Source organism: Haliotis asinina, chromosome 6, assembly GCF_037392515.1.
Source record: "Haliotis asinina isolate JCU_RB_2024 chromosome 6, JCU_Hal_asi_v2, whole genome shotgun sequence".
NCBI classification, from domain to species: domain Eukaryota; kingdom Metazoa; phylum Mollusca; class Gastropoda; order Lepetellida; family Haliotidae; genus Haliotis; species Haliotis asinina.
The window spans coordinates 9661144-9679762 of NC_090285.1; the positions used below are offsets into that span (position 1 = coordinate 9661144).

The 18619-nt window shown below is 39.9% G+C and overlaps 1 protein-coding gene across 2 annotated transcripts in view; it reads right to left on the bottom strand.

The window, feature by feature from the left end:
- The window catches only part of LOC137287330 (uncharacterized), a 32848-nt gene that overhangs the window by 13578 nt on the left and 651 nt on the right, over positions 1-18619 (bottom strand). For both annotated transcript variants that reach the window (XR_010957025.1, XM_067819576.1), the window contains exons 2-16: positions 11623-11894; positions 10863-10961; positions 10041-10315; positions 8737-8941; positions 8173-8261; positions 6711-6906; positions 6012-6152; positions 5104-5213; positions 4451-4509; positions 3834-3991; positions 2595-2867; positions 1719-1943; positions 971-1087; positions 450-539; positions 80-174 (exon numbers count right to left, since the gene is read on the bottom strand). Coding sequence is in view for 1 of the 2 variants with exons in the window: in XM_067819576.1 (XP_067675677.1) it covers positions 80-174; positions 450-539; positions 971-1087; positions 1719-1943; positions 2595-2867; positions 3834-3991; positions 4451-4509; positions 5104-5213; positions 6012-6152; positions 6711-6906; positions 8173-8261; positions 8737-8941; positions 10041-10315; positions 10863-10961; positions 11623-11875 (2385 nt within the window). In the remaining variant the exon portion in view is untranslated. The remainder of the gene's footprint in view (positions 1-79; positions 175-449; positions 540-970; positions 1088-1718; positions 1944-2594; positions 2868-3833; positions 3992-4450; positions 4510-5103; positions 5214-6011; positions 6153-6710; positions 6907-8172; positions 8262-8736; positions 8942-10040; positions 10316-10862; positions 10962-11622; positions 11895-18619) is intronic.

Consider the following 18619-nt stretch of genomic DNA (forward strand, 5'->3'; position numbering starts at 1 on the left):
GTTATAACGCAAATGCGCTGGGGAAAATCACATCATGCTCATGCCGGGCGTTGTTTGGATTTGACTGGACTGCACTCACTTCATCAATGATCCGCTCTATGCGTCGCACGGTGCACTGGTCACTGTCCTCGTCCAGCCACTGGCCATCCTTGGTACATTGACGAGTTATTACCGCTGAAAACGCAGAATTTATTCTGGTTTCAGTTAACAACCTTACCTTCAACCTTAAGTAATGATTACAAAATCTACTGATATCATTCCGTTTATACTTGTTGGACGGACTGACTTGGAATGGACTGATCACTTGATTGTCTGGCCCAAACTAGAATATTTACAGACGACCGTTATATATAGTTGAGTGGGCGTCAATCGTATTGGCACTTCATTGGAGATTGTTTCTTATATATAATTCTGAAATGATGGCTCATTTATACACAACATTACGTCACCTGTGCTTCCTGTAGGACAAGGATATTCCGCAGTTGAACCAGCGGGCGTTCCATACCATTTACCTTCCCTGTCACATCGGATGACCTCAGCTGGGAAACAGTAAATTCCACATAGGTCAACATTAGTCCACACCGTTTTATCTCGGTGCTCTGTGCCACTCAATCTATTCCACCCGCCTCACTGTTCTTTTATACCTGTATTTGAAGGGTGCGGGTTTGCACCCCTATAAACTAACAGTCAACAACATTATAATGAATGTGCCCAACAATGACTTGATCCGTAAATAGTTAAAGGTTAAAGACCCTGGTCATCGTATGACTATTGCGTAGTTTGATACTCATGATGTTGGTCACTAGACTGGTTGGTCAAGGTTCGATAATTTACATGTTGCTGCCATATTGCTGGAATATTGCTGGGAGATGCTTTAAGCAACAAACATACAAACTAAGAAAACTGGTTCAATTAATACATAGTACTTGATCGGAACAGGGTCTAAACTTTCACAGAGTGTCCTACTCACCTCCTATGATGGTCACGGTTGTAGATTGACTTCTCTCACCAACACCGACAGCGTTTTCACCCGCACACCAGTAAGTAGCGTTCAGGAATCCACCGCCAGTGACACTCAGTCTGGAACCTGATAAACATCCCTCCCAAACATAAAATCGATGACCTGGTTCCATATCCACAAAATTTTGACCTATACTTTACCATAGGATTGAGAATGGCACAGTGCTACGCCCGTTTTGTAGATTGGGCCACTTGTCCGTCATGTTAACGTGTATTTATCTAATATTTAACAGCAAATCAAGACTGTCTTCTAGAATCAGTTTGTAGTCAATTCTCAAATGGGATTGCCCTATTTCAGTTGTTTCATGTATGTCTTCAACTGATTTACGTAACATGCGATTGCTAAATTGACTTCAGCCTTATGTGGATGTACCTGTATTACATTATGAAATGTCACACGGACAACATATTTCGATATGAAGCCTGGAAATTACGTATATATGAAAATGTATCATCAGTAGTTAAAGGTCGCTACGTTGTCACCACTGTTGTGTGGTCATATATCCCAGAACGTGTAATTCTGTTACTGAATTGGCATATGTACATTCCTTAAAATCGTAAAATCATAAAGACAAGCATATACCCTCACTCACTTACTCACAGACACGCATGCACATGCCCGCTCGCACACATACACACACACACAAACAGACATAAGAACTAACACCACATCCAAGCAATCAACTAAAAGCACTTACTTGTTCCGACTGTCAACACTCCATTCTTGTACCATTGGAAAGTCGTGGTCGACTCCAGGTGCGACGGTAGTGTCAAGTTGCAGCTGAGTGTGATATCTTCACCCGGCCTTATGACGACACTCTTGAGAGGCAGGAGATTTACTACTGGACGAGGTATCACGACCACTGTCATTTCCTGACTTGATCTCAGTCCACCTTCATCTCTGAGACTGCACTGGAAATCTCCTAGGAAATGGATACACAAGAACATTGAACCTATCAAAGGCTCGTGGATCAGGGTAACTAGAAAAAAAAAGTTGAAAATTTTACAAATCACACTTTCCTAGACTCTATGTACATCTATCTATATACTAGTATTGATGCACTGACAAGGCATCTAAATCATCCCTGCTGTATAAACTCGAAGAATGTCCTTCTGTAACGTTGCACTCAGCAATAGTCAACTGTCATTTATTCCGGCGGTCTGTAAGCACTGAATGAGATAGCCTTTGCCAAACAGGTCAGCGAGCCGGTCCACTTAACCCCGTTTTTCGACTCTTACGACACGCATGTGTAACCGAATATCTTTCGGCGTGAGAAACTGAAAGAATCACAAATTAATGATTTTATGTAGGAACCGTTTTTGTTCCAGTATACAGTACTCGCTCACCCCAATGCTAAAACAGTATGTCATTGGTCAATATCTTTGATTATGTAAATATTTCTTAATTCTTATTCCACCGGAGATTAAGATCTATCAGTACATTCACATTATCGTATATAATATCATGTCCACAAAATGTAATTGTCCAACTGCCACTGCACTTTATTTCATTTTAGCAGCGCTGTAAACATAGACCACATAAGAGGAATAGGGACCAAAGTCATCACACGCACCTGAATCTTTGAACAAGATGTTAGCAGCGGTGAGTGTTCCCACGTAATGCCCTTCATAAGGACTCGTGAGGTTTGTCTGTAGTCGAGAATTGGACAAGGGTACAACGAGTGCTTTTCTGGATGTCATCCTCCATTCCATGGTCACGTCACCAACAGGCTGAACAAAGGTGCCAGTGCATGTCAGGTGTATCTCTGTGTTGTCCTTGGTGAATTCTGGTGTATTTGAGTGGTCCGCTGATGAATACTCGATCTGTGATACCTGAGTGGAGCCAACTGAAACGGAAAACACTATTAATCTAATACTCCCCGAGCGGTGTTAATCACCTCAGATGACCCAAGCTTATGGCAAAGAAAATTTGGTCTGTCGGGGCCACATATTTCGCGTCCTTGACACCGTGATTCACAAGAATGATAATAAAAGGTTCAGCGTTTCTCGCTTTTCACACGTATGAGTGTACACACACAAAATGAATTATCATTATCCATGACGTTTTTCACAGATTCTGCGTCTTACAGTGAATGGACAGTTGGGCAGTCTCATTACTGATGGCATAAGTACTTATTATATTGCGTCTTATGGACAAAGATAGATGAAGGCAGCAAGAGGGTTCAGGTGATCATGGCACAATAAGTGCAGAGTAGCTCATCATCAGCATGTGATATTTACTACTGTTGCAAGCGTTCAGCTCAGAACTCAAGATTTCCTTAAGTCTGTATGTGTATTCTGCCTGAAATATGTCATCATTACCTTCTTAGTTTGTCTCAGATTTTAATCCCAAAGTACGGATATACATGACTTTCACCGAGATGGTCAGTAGCTACCCCCGCTCCTCCCCCAGTACGTTGATTGATCCCTCTTGCTCCTTTAAAAGGTCTGCATTTCTCCAGCCCCAGATGTCGCTTCAGTTATATGGACAATGAACTACAAATTAGGGGATTTTGTAGTATAAATGCTCCCTTGGGAAAACGTTGAAGTTCATCCATGTACAGAAGAGGAGTAAAACTTTGAGATCTAAGATGAGAATGTCAAGGTTATTACACAAATGGGACTGTGCATGTACAATGGCTTTCAGATGAAATTCTTTCAAGAAAAATGAAACGAAAATCAATCATGGTTTTCACGGTTTAAGACTATGCATGGTAGAATCGAAGACATTTATTGACAAATAGTCCTCTGTGACCGTGTATTCTCAAAGGAATAGGCATATTGACATCGGATCAGAGGAATTATATTTTTACCTTGATTGTTAATGATGAGGCTTGTCTCGTTCACGGTCATGACCCCAAGAGACCCATTGGAAATGGACTGTCTCAGGTCCTCAAGTGCACTTGCAGAATTGACTCCATTCGGAAAGATGAGGATGAAGTGAACGTTCACATTGTAGCTACTACTCTTGCTGTCAACATATATACATATATAAAAATCGATGCGAAGGATTCTCCATGACATTGATAAAAACATAGACTGGATTATCTGTCATTACAATAAAACCAATACAACTGATGCCTCGTCATAACAAGTTTTGGAATTATAAGGCGAGTTACGTGTTGCATTAGGTGTTAGAAAGAAAAGTTACTGGTTGTCATAGCTTCATGTTATAACCACTTAGAACAGCCTACTTTGAGTACATCTTAAACTGGCGACGGCCTAAGATGTTGTCCGTCTTCCACTACGAAATGCTCCTGAAACAGCAATTATCTCAGTGGAAGAATATCAAGGATTAGAACCTATGATCTGAGGAACTTGATAGGAGGATGCATGTCTACTTCAGAAACTGAAGTTAATAGTGTATTCAAATCTACGGTATTTCAAGGCAATGCCTTGACTGGGCTCTTCCTTGGCACTGTGACCTCACCTGAACATTTCCACGTTGACTGTGACGTCCACGTTTTGCGTACTGAAGAATTGCTGCATCTGCAGAAGATGAAAATGAGTTTAGTTAGTACGAATGGTAACATTCATTAAAGGTTACTCCATAATACATCACTTACTGATTTCTTAGTTCGGCACTTAAATAGCTATATACTTCAGCGTTAGTTCATAAACGTGACGTGTATGTGTGTAGTCATACACTCAGAGCGACACATACTCCTATGACTGACATCTTGTGTATTCTACATCGACGTTTTGGCATAGGTAATCCTGTGCCAATACTCATGCTTGTCAATGACAAAATAATCTACGTGAAACATTGCGTAATAATACGTTATGATACGTAAAGGTAACTGGCCTACATTTTGACGTGTACATCATATCCCACGTTGATGGGGTTTTCATTGTCTCTTTTGTTCAGGTTAGCAATTGACTAGCCTTTGCATGTATTAATGGCGGATATCACACACGTGCATAAGAAAACCTAGTATTATCACTCTTTGGCAGTGATTCATATATACTTGTTCATGATATGGTCAAAATCGTACAATGGACTCTGTTTTCGAATATTTCTTGTGTGTATGGTAAAGGTTTTGTTGAAATATTCCTGTTGAACGTTCTTGAGACATTACGTGCCTGGTATGTGACCCGTGATTCCAGTGATATGAACCGAAAATGTCTCTGATCGGCGTAGCCTTGTTGCCATATCGTGTCCAAGAGTTCGTAAGATCCTGTCCAGATGTCAGCTTTAGGGAACACAGACAAGTGAGTGAGTGAATTTAGTTTTACATCGCTTTAAGTGATATTCTATAAATATCACGGCAACCCATTCCTGGAATGGGCTTCACATTGTGTAGCCATTTGAAGAATCGAACTCAGGTCTTGGGCGTGACGATCGAACGCTTTGACCACTAAGCTACCCCACATGTAACACATGTTACATCGAACACATTCACATAGAAATCGAACACATTCACATAGAAATAAAAGTGTATCTTGTATACCGGAGACTAAAACACCTAAATACATATGTGCAAATACATCGTTAATTTTTTTTTTTTACTGAAAAATTGGAAAATGAAAGATAAAAACAAACATGAAAATGATTTATATGATAATGTTTTGTTACATAATAATATTCTGAATACAATGACTTTTTTCGTTAATTAACAATACCAATATCTGATTTTGGAAAAAAACTGTAATCTCATAAAGGCAGAGGTCTCATAATGATATACACTGACGGAAAAAATAAGGTACCACATGAAATCACAAGTGTTCCTGTATTTAATCCCAAGTTTTTTCACGAGATTTACAAAGTATGAAGAAATATGGAAAAAATAACGGAACGGCTATGATTTCATGTGATCTCTTATTTTTTCCCTTAGTATACATATTTTGAATGTGAAATGTTTCTGGTAGCGTTGTACACCGTGCTAAAGAAATGGCATAGTAATACGGTGACAATTCTTTTAATATGAAAACTTGCAAACACAGTAATTGGTCATTATGAACACGTTAATTAAGGAAATAAACCAGTTTACCTATGGTTATGCTGAAGGAAACGTTGACGCTGATCTCGCCCAAATCTCCCTTCAAATTGACAGACATCGACACATTTCTGTCCCCATATTCTCCACTGACGACTTTCAGGATTCCGTCGGATAGGAGCTTCAACACCAAGTCTGGTTTGCCGTACATGTGAAGTATATTACCATGTGTTAGTATACAGTATTACTTAGTCATGGATGGTTAGCATTGCTGTTTGGAAACCACGAACATAGAGCTTACTTTAATTGTGATGAAAATCTCGAATGACCTTAAAGATTTAAACTGCCTCAGGTAATATAGATGTGTCAGTGTTTACCTCAATTACAAGAGACGTTCAAAAAGTATTCAGCACCACCTAGATGATTATAGAAATGCAGCTGACTATGTTTTATTTTTCTGCATATTATCTGTAAACCTCAAGCAGTCTTGTTTTGCTATGTTCCATCCTCACGATCCCCATTTTCTTTTACTCTTTATCTTGGTGCCCCCCTATATCAAGGGATGACTACTTTTTGGACGTCCTCGTAGATTCTAGTCTGTTCAGAAAGTTTCAGAAACACATTTTCCCAGAAATTATAATTCTTTAAAAAACACTGTTTCGATGGTCAAATCATTAAACTAAAGACAGTATGAAATGTCTCAACAAGTAAGCATAACAGACAATGTCAGATCTTCGCGAAGATCTTAATTACCTTCGTCCAGAACGAAAAAGATGTAGAGATCCGACATGTCATATCCTTTACTCATCCGACAGTTCAGTTTACCGACGGGGTTTCCAATGTGTTGATAATTGACGTAAATATGTTGTCTGATGTCACAACTCAAGGTTAGAAATTCTATTTTAACCGTCACCACTGTTGTCAACTGCGGGATACCAGTATCGTTGATCTGCAGAATAAACCAGAAAATGTGTCGGTGTAAATATATGTTCAGAATAGAATAAATCGTTATCTGTCAGCGTAAATGAACACGTTTTCACTTGCGCGGTTAAATGAACAAATGTTGTCAGCGGTACACATAAATGAACATATGATTTCACCCGTACAGTTTGATGTTGTACAAACATTGCAGTATTTACCGGATATATTGAAGAATTTTTCAGTAAGAGGACATGCAATATAAGAAATGAACAAATGGCAGATTTCAATATTACATAATGATCATGACAAGGAAAACGCAAATAACGTAAATGTATATTAATATAAGGCAGAGTCATTAATTGTTAATCAATGTTGTAATTGTTTGGTACTGTTCTCAAGATCCAGAGAATGGTTGGGTAGCATAGTGGATAAAACGTTCGCCCATCACGCCTAAGAACCGGGTTCGATTCACCACATGATTACAATTTGTGAAACACATTTCTTGTTTCCCATTTCACGATATTGCTGGAATATTGCTCAAAGGAGGGGTAAGACCAAAGTCAATAACTCACTCCAGATTCAGTCGAGGTCAATTTGTTACCGTGTGTCCTAATTCAGATGTCTCAGGAGCACACGGGATGGAGCGTATGCTTCTATTATCTCACAGAGCACCAGTTGAGTGAGTGAGTGAGTTAATGTTTAACGTCACATCCATACCGTCTCAGCCATACCGTGACGAGAACATTTAATTCTGAAATGAAATATATGTATACAGAGCATCAAGACCAGGAGATGTGTGAAGTTTATACTTATACCTCTGGTTATCCACATTGAGTTAGTATGGAAACTTGACCACTGTTGTTTGTAAGGGATTCTGGGTCGTAAAAGTGGCACTTTTATTACAAGTAGCACTACAACTACTGCTGCTGATACTACTACTACTACAACTACTACTACTGCTGCTGCTGCTACTACTACTACTACCACTGCTGGAACTAATTGCTTGAATGTTATTTGGTTTCAAATTGTGTTTGTAATGGCAATGAATTCGACAATGCCTCTCTACTGTGTACTGTCACTGTATGATTTTGTTGTAATTTGATTTGAATTTTTAAACTTGTTTCGTTTCAAAACATACTATTTCATTTATTTTTTGTTTTGTTGGTTTTACATTTAAATCAAATGAAAAAAGTCGTGTTTAACATATTTCAGTTTGACAATTGAAGAGCAACAATGTGTGTACAAAACATCTACTTCAGTTTTTAAGAACTAGATAAAGTAAAGTGTACAATACCTCAATATCTACCGATATGTCCTTCTCGTCAATAAAGGCAACCACCAGCTCCCCTGTGTACCTGGCGATACTAACTTGAGGATGAGGGACTAGCAAAGAAGCAAAAAGAAAATTCCATTGCGTTTTAGCCCATATAAAATTGTAGAGTATGTTCATAAAACGATCTTGGACCTTAACTATCGTACCGTTGGTGTATAATCTTGAGTTCCCGATGACGGAGGTAACGTATAAAATCATAATCGCTTATTGTGTATACGAATGTGTGTTTCTTTAAACAATAAGAACGATAAACATTCCATGTCTCTATCTCTGTATTTCACGCCATAGTGTTCTCCACAATTTATTTCACCCACCAAAGAGGTGAGTTCGAATCATCGTTCAGATCAGTAATAAAGAAGCTCTAAATTATATCCACAACACTATCTCCGTTGTTCAAAATATGTAAGCGGGACAAGCTAAACGTTTGTGTAAAGACCTCAACCTTCGGTCTCTGAAACCAATCAATTCAGTTCGCACAACCTCTTTCATACCACTACCCAAAGCTCAGTGGTATACAAAAATTACCTCTGATGCCGTACGTCACTGTGTCGTTATCCGAAACGCCGAACACCTTGGAAACGCTGACATGTAACTGAGGCCCATGTCTAGCGACGTTGACAATATAGGTTTTTGACGTCATCTCTACTTTAGGGGCGGTGTTGAATGTGACACTGAAAACTATTGTAGCAGTTCTTGGATGCATGTCGTTCTCCTTGGCCATCAGTGTAACCTGAAATGGAACACCATATTTTACTTCAATGTTGCGATGCAACTAACGTAAACAACATATTTTGTACAAGTGTGGCGCTGTCGTCCTCTTCAGATCTATGTGATGATATACGATTTTCAATATGACTTGCATTAAGATTTGTGTTCAGTGGACTGTGAAGCCGTGAAGACCCGGGTTAGAATTGATCTACAGGAACCCATGCTTGTCTTAAGAGGCAAATATCAGGTTCGGGTGATCATGCTCCTTGATACATGTCATCGCATCCCAGCTAAGTGGTTCGATGTGCATGCTGTTGATCACTGGATTATCTGGTCCAGACTAGATTATCTACAGTCTGTAAATAACCGAGTCTGAATTTTCTATCAACATCATGAGCATCAATCTACACAAATGGGATGCGATCCCGTGGCGCGAGACTTGAGACAAACATTGGTTACTGAAGATCGAGTGTTTGCAATACTTCAATTTCCCATTTGACCATCAGGGCCTGCAGGCTTCAATATCCACACGCTTCAACATCTACATGAAATCTGCAGGCCTATTTTCTTAAAGTCAAACCAATCAAAACAAAATAGACTACAGTACACTTTCACACTATTTCTACAAAATCAATTAATGGCGCAATAATTAACTCTATGGCGCAGACAGACTTTTATTTGGTAAAGACTGGTGTTGACATTCCTAGTTATCGTAAAATGACAGATAATGGACTATTCCCGAACGCTATTAAAGAAGAAAAAATAAAGAAAAAAGAAAAAGAAGAGAGATATTTTACTGAAGGACACAAGGACCTCCTAATATTTGGACCTGCGGACCCGATACAGTAACAACTGGCACTGAGCCTCCGGACAGGCAGTTATTTCGAACGCTGTTCTAACCCAGAACTTGACGGGGCCATCGTGCATGAAGTTTGTGAATGACAGTACAGGCAAAGAGAAAGGGTATGACTTCAACGGTAACTGAGATTCCCAAACAGAGGTGAAAGTTGTGCGCATTGGCTATTGTGACTTAACAGTGCCCGAGCAGTTCAACGTATCTGAATGCAGGAATTACAAAGAACACAATGACTATCCAATTAAAAATTACTCGTGTATCTTACCTTTGAAACTGGTTTGTCGGGGAAATTATACCTGTTGAATGTAACATTAACGTGCAAGCACGTCTGCCACAAACGATAGTCAAGGTTAAGACAAAACAAATTCTCCACCTCTTCCTGGATGATCTGGAACTCAATGGAGTCATCTTTGTCATGACAATAGGAACTCGCATTGGTGTAGTACATGTCTAGGCACACTACAGGCTTCTTCCTGTCAAGCATGTCCAACTGGTAGGTCACGGGATGGACTCCCGGTTTACACTGTGGGGCTTTGGATTCTGTCAAATATCAAAATATCTTGGTTTAGTTTTAAATGTCAAATCATCATCAGCTGTAATACATCTTGTTTCTTCCTTTCCCGTGGTAAAGCGGGTGAAACATGAGTCAGTAGTGGAACATAAAACCACGATGTCAGACTACGGTATATTTCTTTAGTACTGTAAGTACTGTACTTTAGTACTTGCAAGAAGCGACCAGCGTAATCGGAGATATGACCGATTTGATGCATCGTATATCGTCATATCATGACGTCACTTACCGGATTGCCTGACCTATACTGTATTATTTTCAGATCGCCATGGTGCAGCTGGAATGTTGCGAAGTACGAAAGCAGCCCTGAACCGAACGAATCAGTCGGAACTAGGCTGAAGTTAACTAAGTAAGCCAAAATGTTTAATTGATCAGAAGTAACTCCATTACACGTTACGTGCTTTGATGTTTCTACAAGTGGGTCTGGAGCCTCGAGGACACCTGTCACTGTATTCAACATTGTTAACGTTCCCATTTGAAGAATTTAAACTGAGATCCACATATATGTCTCAATACCTGCGCTGTCAGTGAGACTGACACAGTTGTTGTCCACACAGTGTTGGTTGAGTCCACATCTCTGCCCCCCACACGTGACGTTGTATTCACAGCGAATACCTGCAGGTGAAACAGATCATGACATACCGACCAGGGGTTGACATTCTGGTTAGACGAACAAAATAACAGGTGACAATAATTGCTCCGAAGTTGGGTTGGGATACAAATGATAAATCATTTGTGTATCAAAGTCATCCACACATAAAAACACACGTCCTCTCTACCTTCTGCCACTACGACAGATTGTTACTAGTTGATCAGAATGAAAACGACAGACCATCATGGTATCAAACACGCACACGCACACGCACACGCACATAGGGAGAGAGGAACAAAAGCATATAGACAAACATTCACGCATTCACAGAAACAAACACACACATACAGAGAAACACACACACATTCCCCACACCTCTTCTTCCACAACACCAGATCAATGTTACTTTCTTTCCTCTCACTAAACTAATTACTGCTTCTTTTTCTTTTTCCACTACACATCATTACCGTTTCTTTCACTTGTCACTACAAGTGATTACTACTTCTGTCACTTCTGTCACCACAACTAATTACTGCCTCTTTCTCTACTTTAATGCACTTGATTGCTACTTCTGTCACAGATGAGGATTTGAGGCAGTCATATCATGTAATACACATTAATCCACCCGTCGTTTCATGTAAACACGATAATCCACCCTTCATTACAGGCAATAGAATGACATACCTGTGAAGGCTGGAGTGCACAAGCAGACAGTGTGTTCTACATCCAGCTCATTGCTACACTCCCAGTCTTCCAGTTCCCGACAGGTGCCACCGTTTAGACAAGTGTCGATTCTGCATAGGGGTTCGGGAGTGGTGTTGATTGAATCGTACACAGACCTGGAATTCGTCGTCGTCGGCCACGTCGTGATGACACTGACGTTGATGAGAAACACCGTCACTACCCACCACCAGGCTGAAGGGTGTCCTGTATTCATCTTTCAGGACAACGTTCACCTACCAAGAACATAAACAGTGAACAGTAAAGTTAAGCATAAATATATATAGTGATATATAGTGTGTTGGACCAATGGTATCCTTACGTGTGATATATAGAGTGTTGGACCAACGGTATCTGGACCAATGGTATCCTTACGTGTGATATATAGTGTGTTGGACCAACGGTATCCTTACGTGTGATATATAGTGTGTTGGGTATCTTTACGTGTGATATATAGTGTGTTGGGTATCTTTACGTGTGATATATAGAGTGTTGGACCAACGGTATCTGGACCAACAGTATCTTTACGTGTGATATATAGTGCGTTGGACCAACGGTATCCTTATGTGTGATATATAGTGTGTTGGACCAACAGTATCTTTACGTGTGATATATAGTGTGTTGGACCAACAGTATCTTTACGTGTGATATATAGTGTGTTGGACCAACGGTATCTTTACGTGTGATATATAGTGTGTTGGACCAACAGTATCTTTACGTGTGATATATAGTGTGTTGGACCAACGGTATCTTTACGTGTGATATATAGTGTGTTGGACCAACAGTATCTTTACGTGTGATATATAGTGTGTTGGACCAACAGTATCTTTACGTGTGATATATAGTGTGTTGGACCAACAGTATCTTTACGTGTGATATATAGTGTGTTGGACCAACGGTATCTTTACGTGTGATATATAGTGTGTTGGACCAACGGTATCTGGACCAACAGTATCTTTACGTGTGATATATAGAGTGTTGGACCAACGGTATCTGGACCAACAGTATCTTTACGTGTGATATATAGAGTGTTGGACCAACAGTATCTTTGCGTGTGATATATAGTGTGTTGGACCAACAGTATCTTTACGTGTGATATATAATGTGTTGGACCAACAGTATCTTTACGTGTGATATATAGTGTGTTGGACCAACAGTATCTTTACGTGTGATATATAGTGTGTTGGACCAACAGTATCTTTACGTGTGATATATAGTGTGTTGGACCAACAGTATCTTTACGTGTGATATATAGTGTGTTGGACCAACAGTATCTTTACGTGTGATATATAGTGTGTTGGACCAACGGTATCTTTACGTGTGATATATAGTGTGTTGGACCAACGGTATCTTTACGTGTGATATATAGTGTGTTGGACCAACAGTATCTTTACGTGTGATATATAGTGTGTTGGACCAACGGTATCTTTACGTGTAATATATAGTGTGTTGGACCAACGGTATCTGGACCAACAGTATCTTTACGTGTGATATATACAGTGTTGGACCAACGGTATCTGGACCAACAGTATCTTTACGTGTGATATATAGTGCGTTGGACCAACGGTATCCTTATGTGTGATATATAGTGTGTTGGACCAACAGTATCTTTACGTGTGATATATAGTGTGTTGGACCAACGGTATCTTTACGTGTGATATATAGTGTGTTGGACCAACAGTATCTTTACGTGTGATATATAGTGTGTTGGACCAACGGTATCTTTACGTGTGATATATAGTGTGTTGGACCAACAGTATCTTTACGTGTGATATATAGTGTGTTGGACCAACAGTATCTTTACGTGTGATATATAGTGTGTTGGACCAACAGTATCTTTACGTGTGATATATAGTGTGTTGGACCAACAGTATCTTTACGTGTGATATATAGTGTGTTGGACCAACAGTATCTTTACGTGTGATATATAGTGTGTTGGACCAACAGTATCTTTACGTGTGATATATAGTGTGTTGGACCAACAGTATCTTTACGTGTGATATATAGTGTGTTGGACCAACAGTATCTTTACGTGTGATATATAGTGTGTTGGACCAACGGTATCTTTACGTGTAATATATAGTGTGTTGGACCAACGGTATCTGGACCAACAGTATCTTTACGTGTGATATATACAGTGTTGGACCAACGGTATCTGGACCAACAGTATCTTTACGTGTGATATATAGTGCGTTGGACCAACGGTATCCTTATGTGTGATATATAGTGTGTTGGACCAACAGTATCTTTACGTGTGATATATAGTGTGTTGGACCAACGGTATCTTTACGTGTGATATATAGTGTGTTGGACCAATGGTATCTTTACGTGTGATATATAGTGTGTTGGACCAACGGTATCTTTACGTGTGATATATAGTGTGTTGGACCAACAGTATCTTTACGTGTGATATATAGTGTGTTGGACCAACAGTATCTTTACGTGTGATATATAGTGTGTTGGACCAACAGTATCTTTACGTGTGATATATAGTGTGTTGGACCAACAGTATCTTTACGTGTGATATATAGTGTGTTGGACCAAAAGTATCTTTACGTGTGATATATAGTGTGTTGGACCAACGGTATCTTTACGTGTGATATATAGTGTGTTGGACCAACGGTATCTTTACGTGTGATATATAGTGTGTTGGACCAACGGTATCTTTACGTGTGATATATAGTGTGTTGGACCAACGGTATCTTTACGTGTGATATATAGTGTGTTGGACCGAACGGTACCCATCGCGCGAACGGTACCCCTACGTGTATCGTATGTGGTATTGTGTTATTTTAAGATGCCAATCTACCAGTCTTTATTCAGAACTGAAGGCCTCATGCCCAGAGCACAAGTATATATAAACTTCAGCAACAGAGTCGATTTCTACGGAGGCGACCTAGTGCCAATCTCCTAATTAGGACTTAGTATCTCCTAATTAGGACTTAGTATCTCCTAATTATGAATTATTAAAGTTTACAGGTTTGTACTGGATCAATATTTGATCATCAATTCAACCCATAAAGTTGAAAATAAACGCGATGAAAAAAGCCAACGAAATCGTAATTCAAACTATTCACTAATTTTGCCCCAACACTGGGGGGAGGGGGTGGGGGGTGGTGGGGGGTGTGAGGGGTTGGTGGTTTCAATAACTATGCTTCTCTGCGCTCATAATGCCCAGTGAATAAGTTCGCGGAGCTTGAAATAGTATGCCTGCTCGGAGTATGAGGTCGTGAGCAGTAGTCTGATCTTGGTTGCGTACACAAACAAGTAAATAATCTACTTGTTACACCAAAAAACATGTTGATAGTGATAAGCAGGCTCTGTCAAAGAGAAACTCAATGTCTGGTTTTGACACTCATATGTCTGCCTGTCTGCCTGCTAATGACAGTATGCAATGCACAATTTCAGTCATTGACCACATGGAATTTGACACCTTTATTTGTTTTTTCTTAACCAGCAATGGATTTTATATATCATGAATAAGTCATAACTATGTTTTAATTATGTTTTCTTGGCTGCATGTGACCTTTAAATGATACTCCAAGATACTGGTAGGTTATAACAAGTTCAAATGTAGTTGCTTTGAGTGTCCATATTTCTGATTTTGCCAGTTTAGATCCTTGTTTAAAAACCATAATTTTAGTTTTATGACGGTTAACACTTAAGGCCCATTTATTGCAGTTGGTTTCGTAAGCATGAATTTGTAGACCACTTAGTACAGTATTACATAGACACTATTTTAAGACTTCATGTATGCTGTATGACATGAATAGGCATCGTTACAGACACTGTATCCCAGTGTGTCAAGCATGCTGCATGACGCTCACCTTATCCTTACAGAGTTGCAAACCCATACAGACACTGTATCCCAGTGTGTCAAGCATGCTGCATGACGCTCACCTAATCCTTACAGAGATGCAAACCCATACGGTTTTATCGTATTCGTTACGAAGAACAACACAGTAGGCGACTACGATAGCAGTAAATATGTACGAAGTTTTAAAAATACATTAAATAAAATTATGAAATAGCAAGTAATACACACAACAAATGGTTCAGCTACATGTTATTCACTATCAAGCTAGGTGGGGATACTTAATACTGATTTAGGAGAGTACAATGTTAATAACAAGTCTTTACAGTATCTGTATAGTTTTATTAAATATTGAAAGTATTACATCCAAAGTATTCTTAGTGTCATACATGCTGGCACGTAACAGAACCCCTGTCTTGGTTTCTTGTCATCAGGTGTCAAGCAAGCTTTGATTTACAGAGTACTAAAAAGACCATAGGCCTAGAGTGGATTTTTACATATAAGTAGGAAAAGGTGCAGTAAATATAGAAGTATCGTAGATAATATCACATCTGTTTTGCATGGGATATGACATTCATTATATGTAACGGTAAACCGAAATTGCAAGAAACTCTGCGTTTGTTTGTTTGGGGATAATGTAATGGCAAGAATTTGTCTATTCGGGGAATCAAACAGAAATATTTCTTTATACATTCTTTTCGTATTTGAGTATACAAACAAGCACGAAACGGCATTCATCATCTACAGCCTGATAAGTGCGCTATTTACGTAATCGGTATTCCCATGATATCCCTAAATGTCTTCCTGTTTCTATTAGACTATCACGAGAACTGAAAACGTGATAGTGCTCTCATCATGTGTCATATACACATTACTGCAGAAACATTATCCCATGTGCCCTTTATGTTGCAAGTACAAGCAGTATTATAGTATCTCTCGTCGTTCAAACACGAACACAAACCTGAAGTGGTTTTGAACACAGGTAATTACCCTCCACAACTCCCCCTACGTCCCTTCCTCCCTCCCTCACCTCCCCATCCCCCTATTGCGACTCCTTACTATGGTTTCCAATGAATATCACATCCTGGTATCCCCAATACAATACCCATTCATACGCGAAACAAAAACGCAACCACAAATGTCTGGTCGTCAGAGCAAACAGGGTCAAGACATGGTTGTGTTCATCAGTGGAGAAAGGGTTAACACATGACTGTGTCTATCAGAGCCGGAAGGGTTAACACATGTCTGTGTTCAGCAGAGGGAAAAGGGTTAGCACGTGACGGTGTTCATCGGCGGGGAAAGGGTTGCGTTCACTGGTATGGTAAGGGCTATGTCATGACTAGAATGTAGAAGGTGGGTATCTAAAAGTGAACAAAAGAGAACATTGTTAATCATGTCTGTATTTCCCATGCATAATGGTGCACAAATCGCCATGAAACTAACCACGATCATCATGAGTCATACCGGACCAATGGCAGTACAGAGAGAGAGAGAGAGATAGGGGGTGGGGGGTGGTGGGAGAGGTAGAGAAAACAGTCATTTGTTTTTTATTTTGATCTATAACCTTGGACAACATAAATATCACCTGTACCGAACGTTTCGCAAACAAAGGAAGTTCCGAAATGGTAATACAATGCGCTGTGTGTGGTGTAAATATCACTTGCCGAAATACAGGGTTGATAATTGGAGAGGGCGTAAAGTAGAATCTGTCTGTGTAAACATTATGACATATGCAGTTTAACATCGCGCTCCATACTGCATTTATCCTGCATGAAATGTGATACATGGATGAATCATACAGGGTATATAATTTGTATATGCGCCTTATCCGATATAGCAAGAATGTTATGCAGGTTGTAAAGTCGAGCTTAAGATGAATTCTTTTGCAGTGATATTAATGTAAAGGGTGGTTATGTTACAAGGTGACTTCCCACGCCATTATACGAATGATAGAGAGGCTTCCGAGTGGTGTCCATGTGGCTGGTAGACACCTGGGCACACCAAAGGTGTCACAAGCCAGCCCAAACATGTCGCAAGCCCTTATGAGAATGATCTGATACTGATCATACCGCTGACATTCAGAACGGCACTCTTGAGTGAACTTCTCTGGCCTGTTTTATTTTGTAAAGTTAAGTAATGTGGCGGCTTCGAGTAATCCGATTGCGTCCGATCATATCATACACGTGTGCCCATGAATCAGGATCAGATTTCTTGAACAGTGACATCGCTATTGATTGATACTGATAAGTATAACATCCATTTGTACGTAGTTTGGTTTGGTTGTTTAACGCCGCTCTCAGCAATATTCCAGCTGTGTGGCGACGGTCTGTAAATATTTAGGCCTGAACCAGACACTCTACTGATCAACAGCATGAACATCTATTTACGCAACCGGGGTGCAATGTTATGTGTTTAGCAAGTCAGCGAGCCTAACCAACCGATCCCGTTAGTCGCCCCTACGACAAGAATGGGTTACTGAAGATCAGCTCTAACCCGGATTTTCACATACACTAGACTGATATTTGCCAAAGGGTATTCTGCCTTCTCTGTTTGCAGGTCATCACTCTGAGATGGCATCACTGGAGTGCGTTCCTGCTATGTTGTTACCACCGTTCCACTAAAGGCGGTTACACCAGCAGACTACGTCATTCTGGTTGCTTTTACTGAGCGGCTGTTACAAAATATGACAATAGCATATTCCACTTGAACCTGGGTCTTTGTCCAGAAGCTGACAAGGTAAGAATGTCATCTATTGGATTACTACACACACGGAGATATGTTCCTGTTCACGTCCTGGGCCGCACGGTAGGTTTCTGAGATTTATTTTGTTCAAATGTCACTTGAACACGCTCAGCCATCCTTTGGACACTAATTGTACACTAAAATGCCGAGTACCCGATTGGGCTCGAACTAAGGGGACTTTTGATTCGAGGACGACTTATCAGCATGACCACAGACGCTAACCCAATCCACAAGCTAACACAGAATGGGTGTGCGCTGAGGAACGCATCATAAGAACAATGATAACTTGTTTGCTTACTTGCTTTTGTAAAACGCCGCACTCAGCAATATTCCAGCTATATTACAGCGGCCTCTAAATAATCGACCAGACAATCCAGTGACCAACGGCATAAGTATTGATTTACA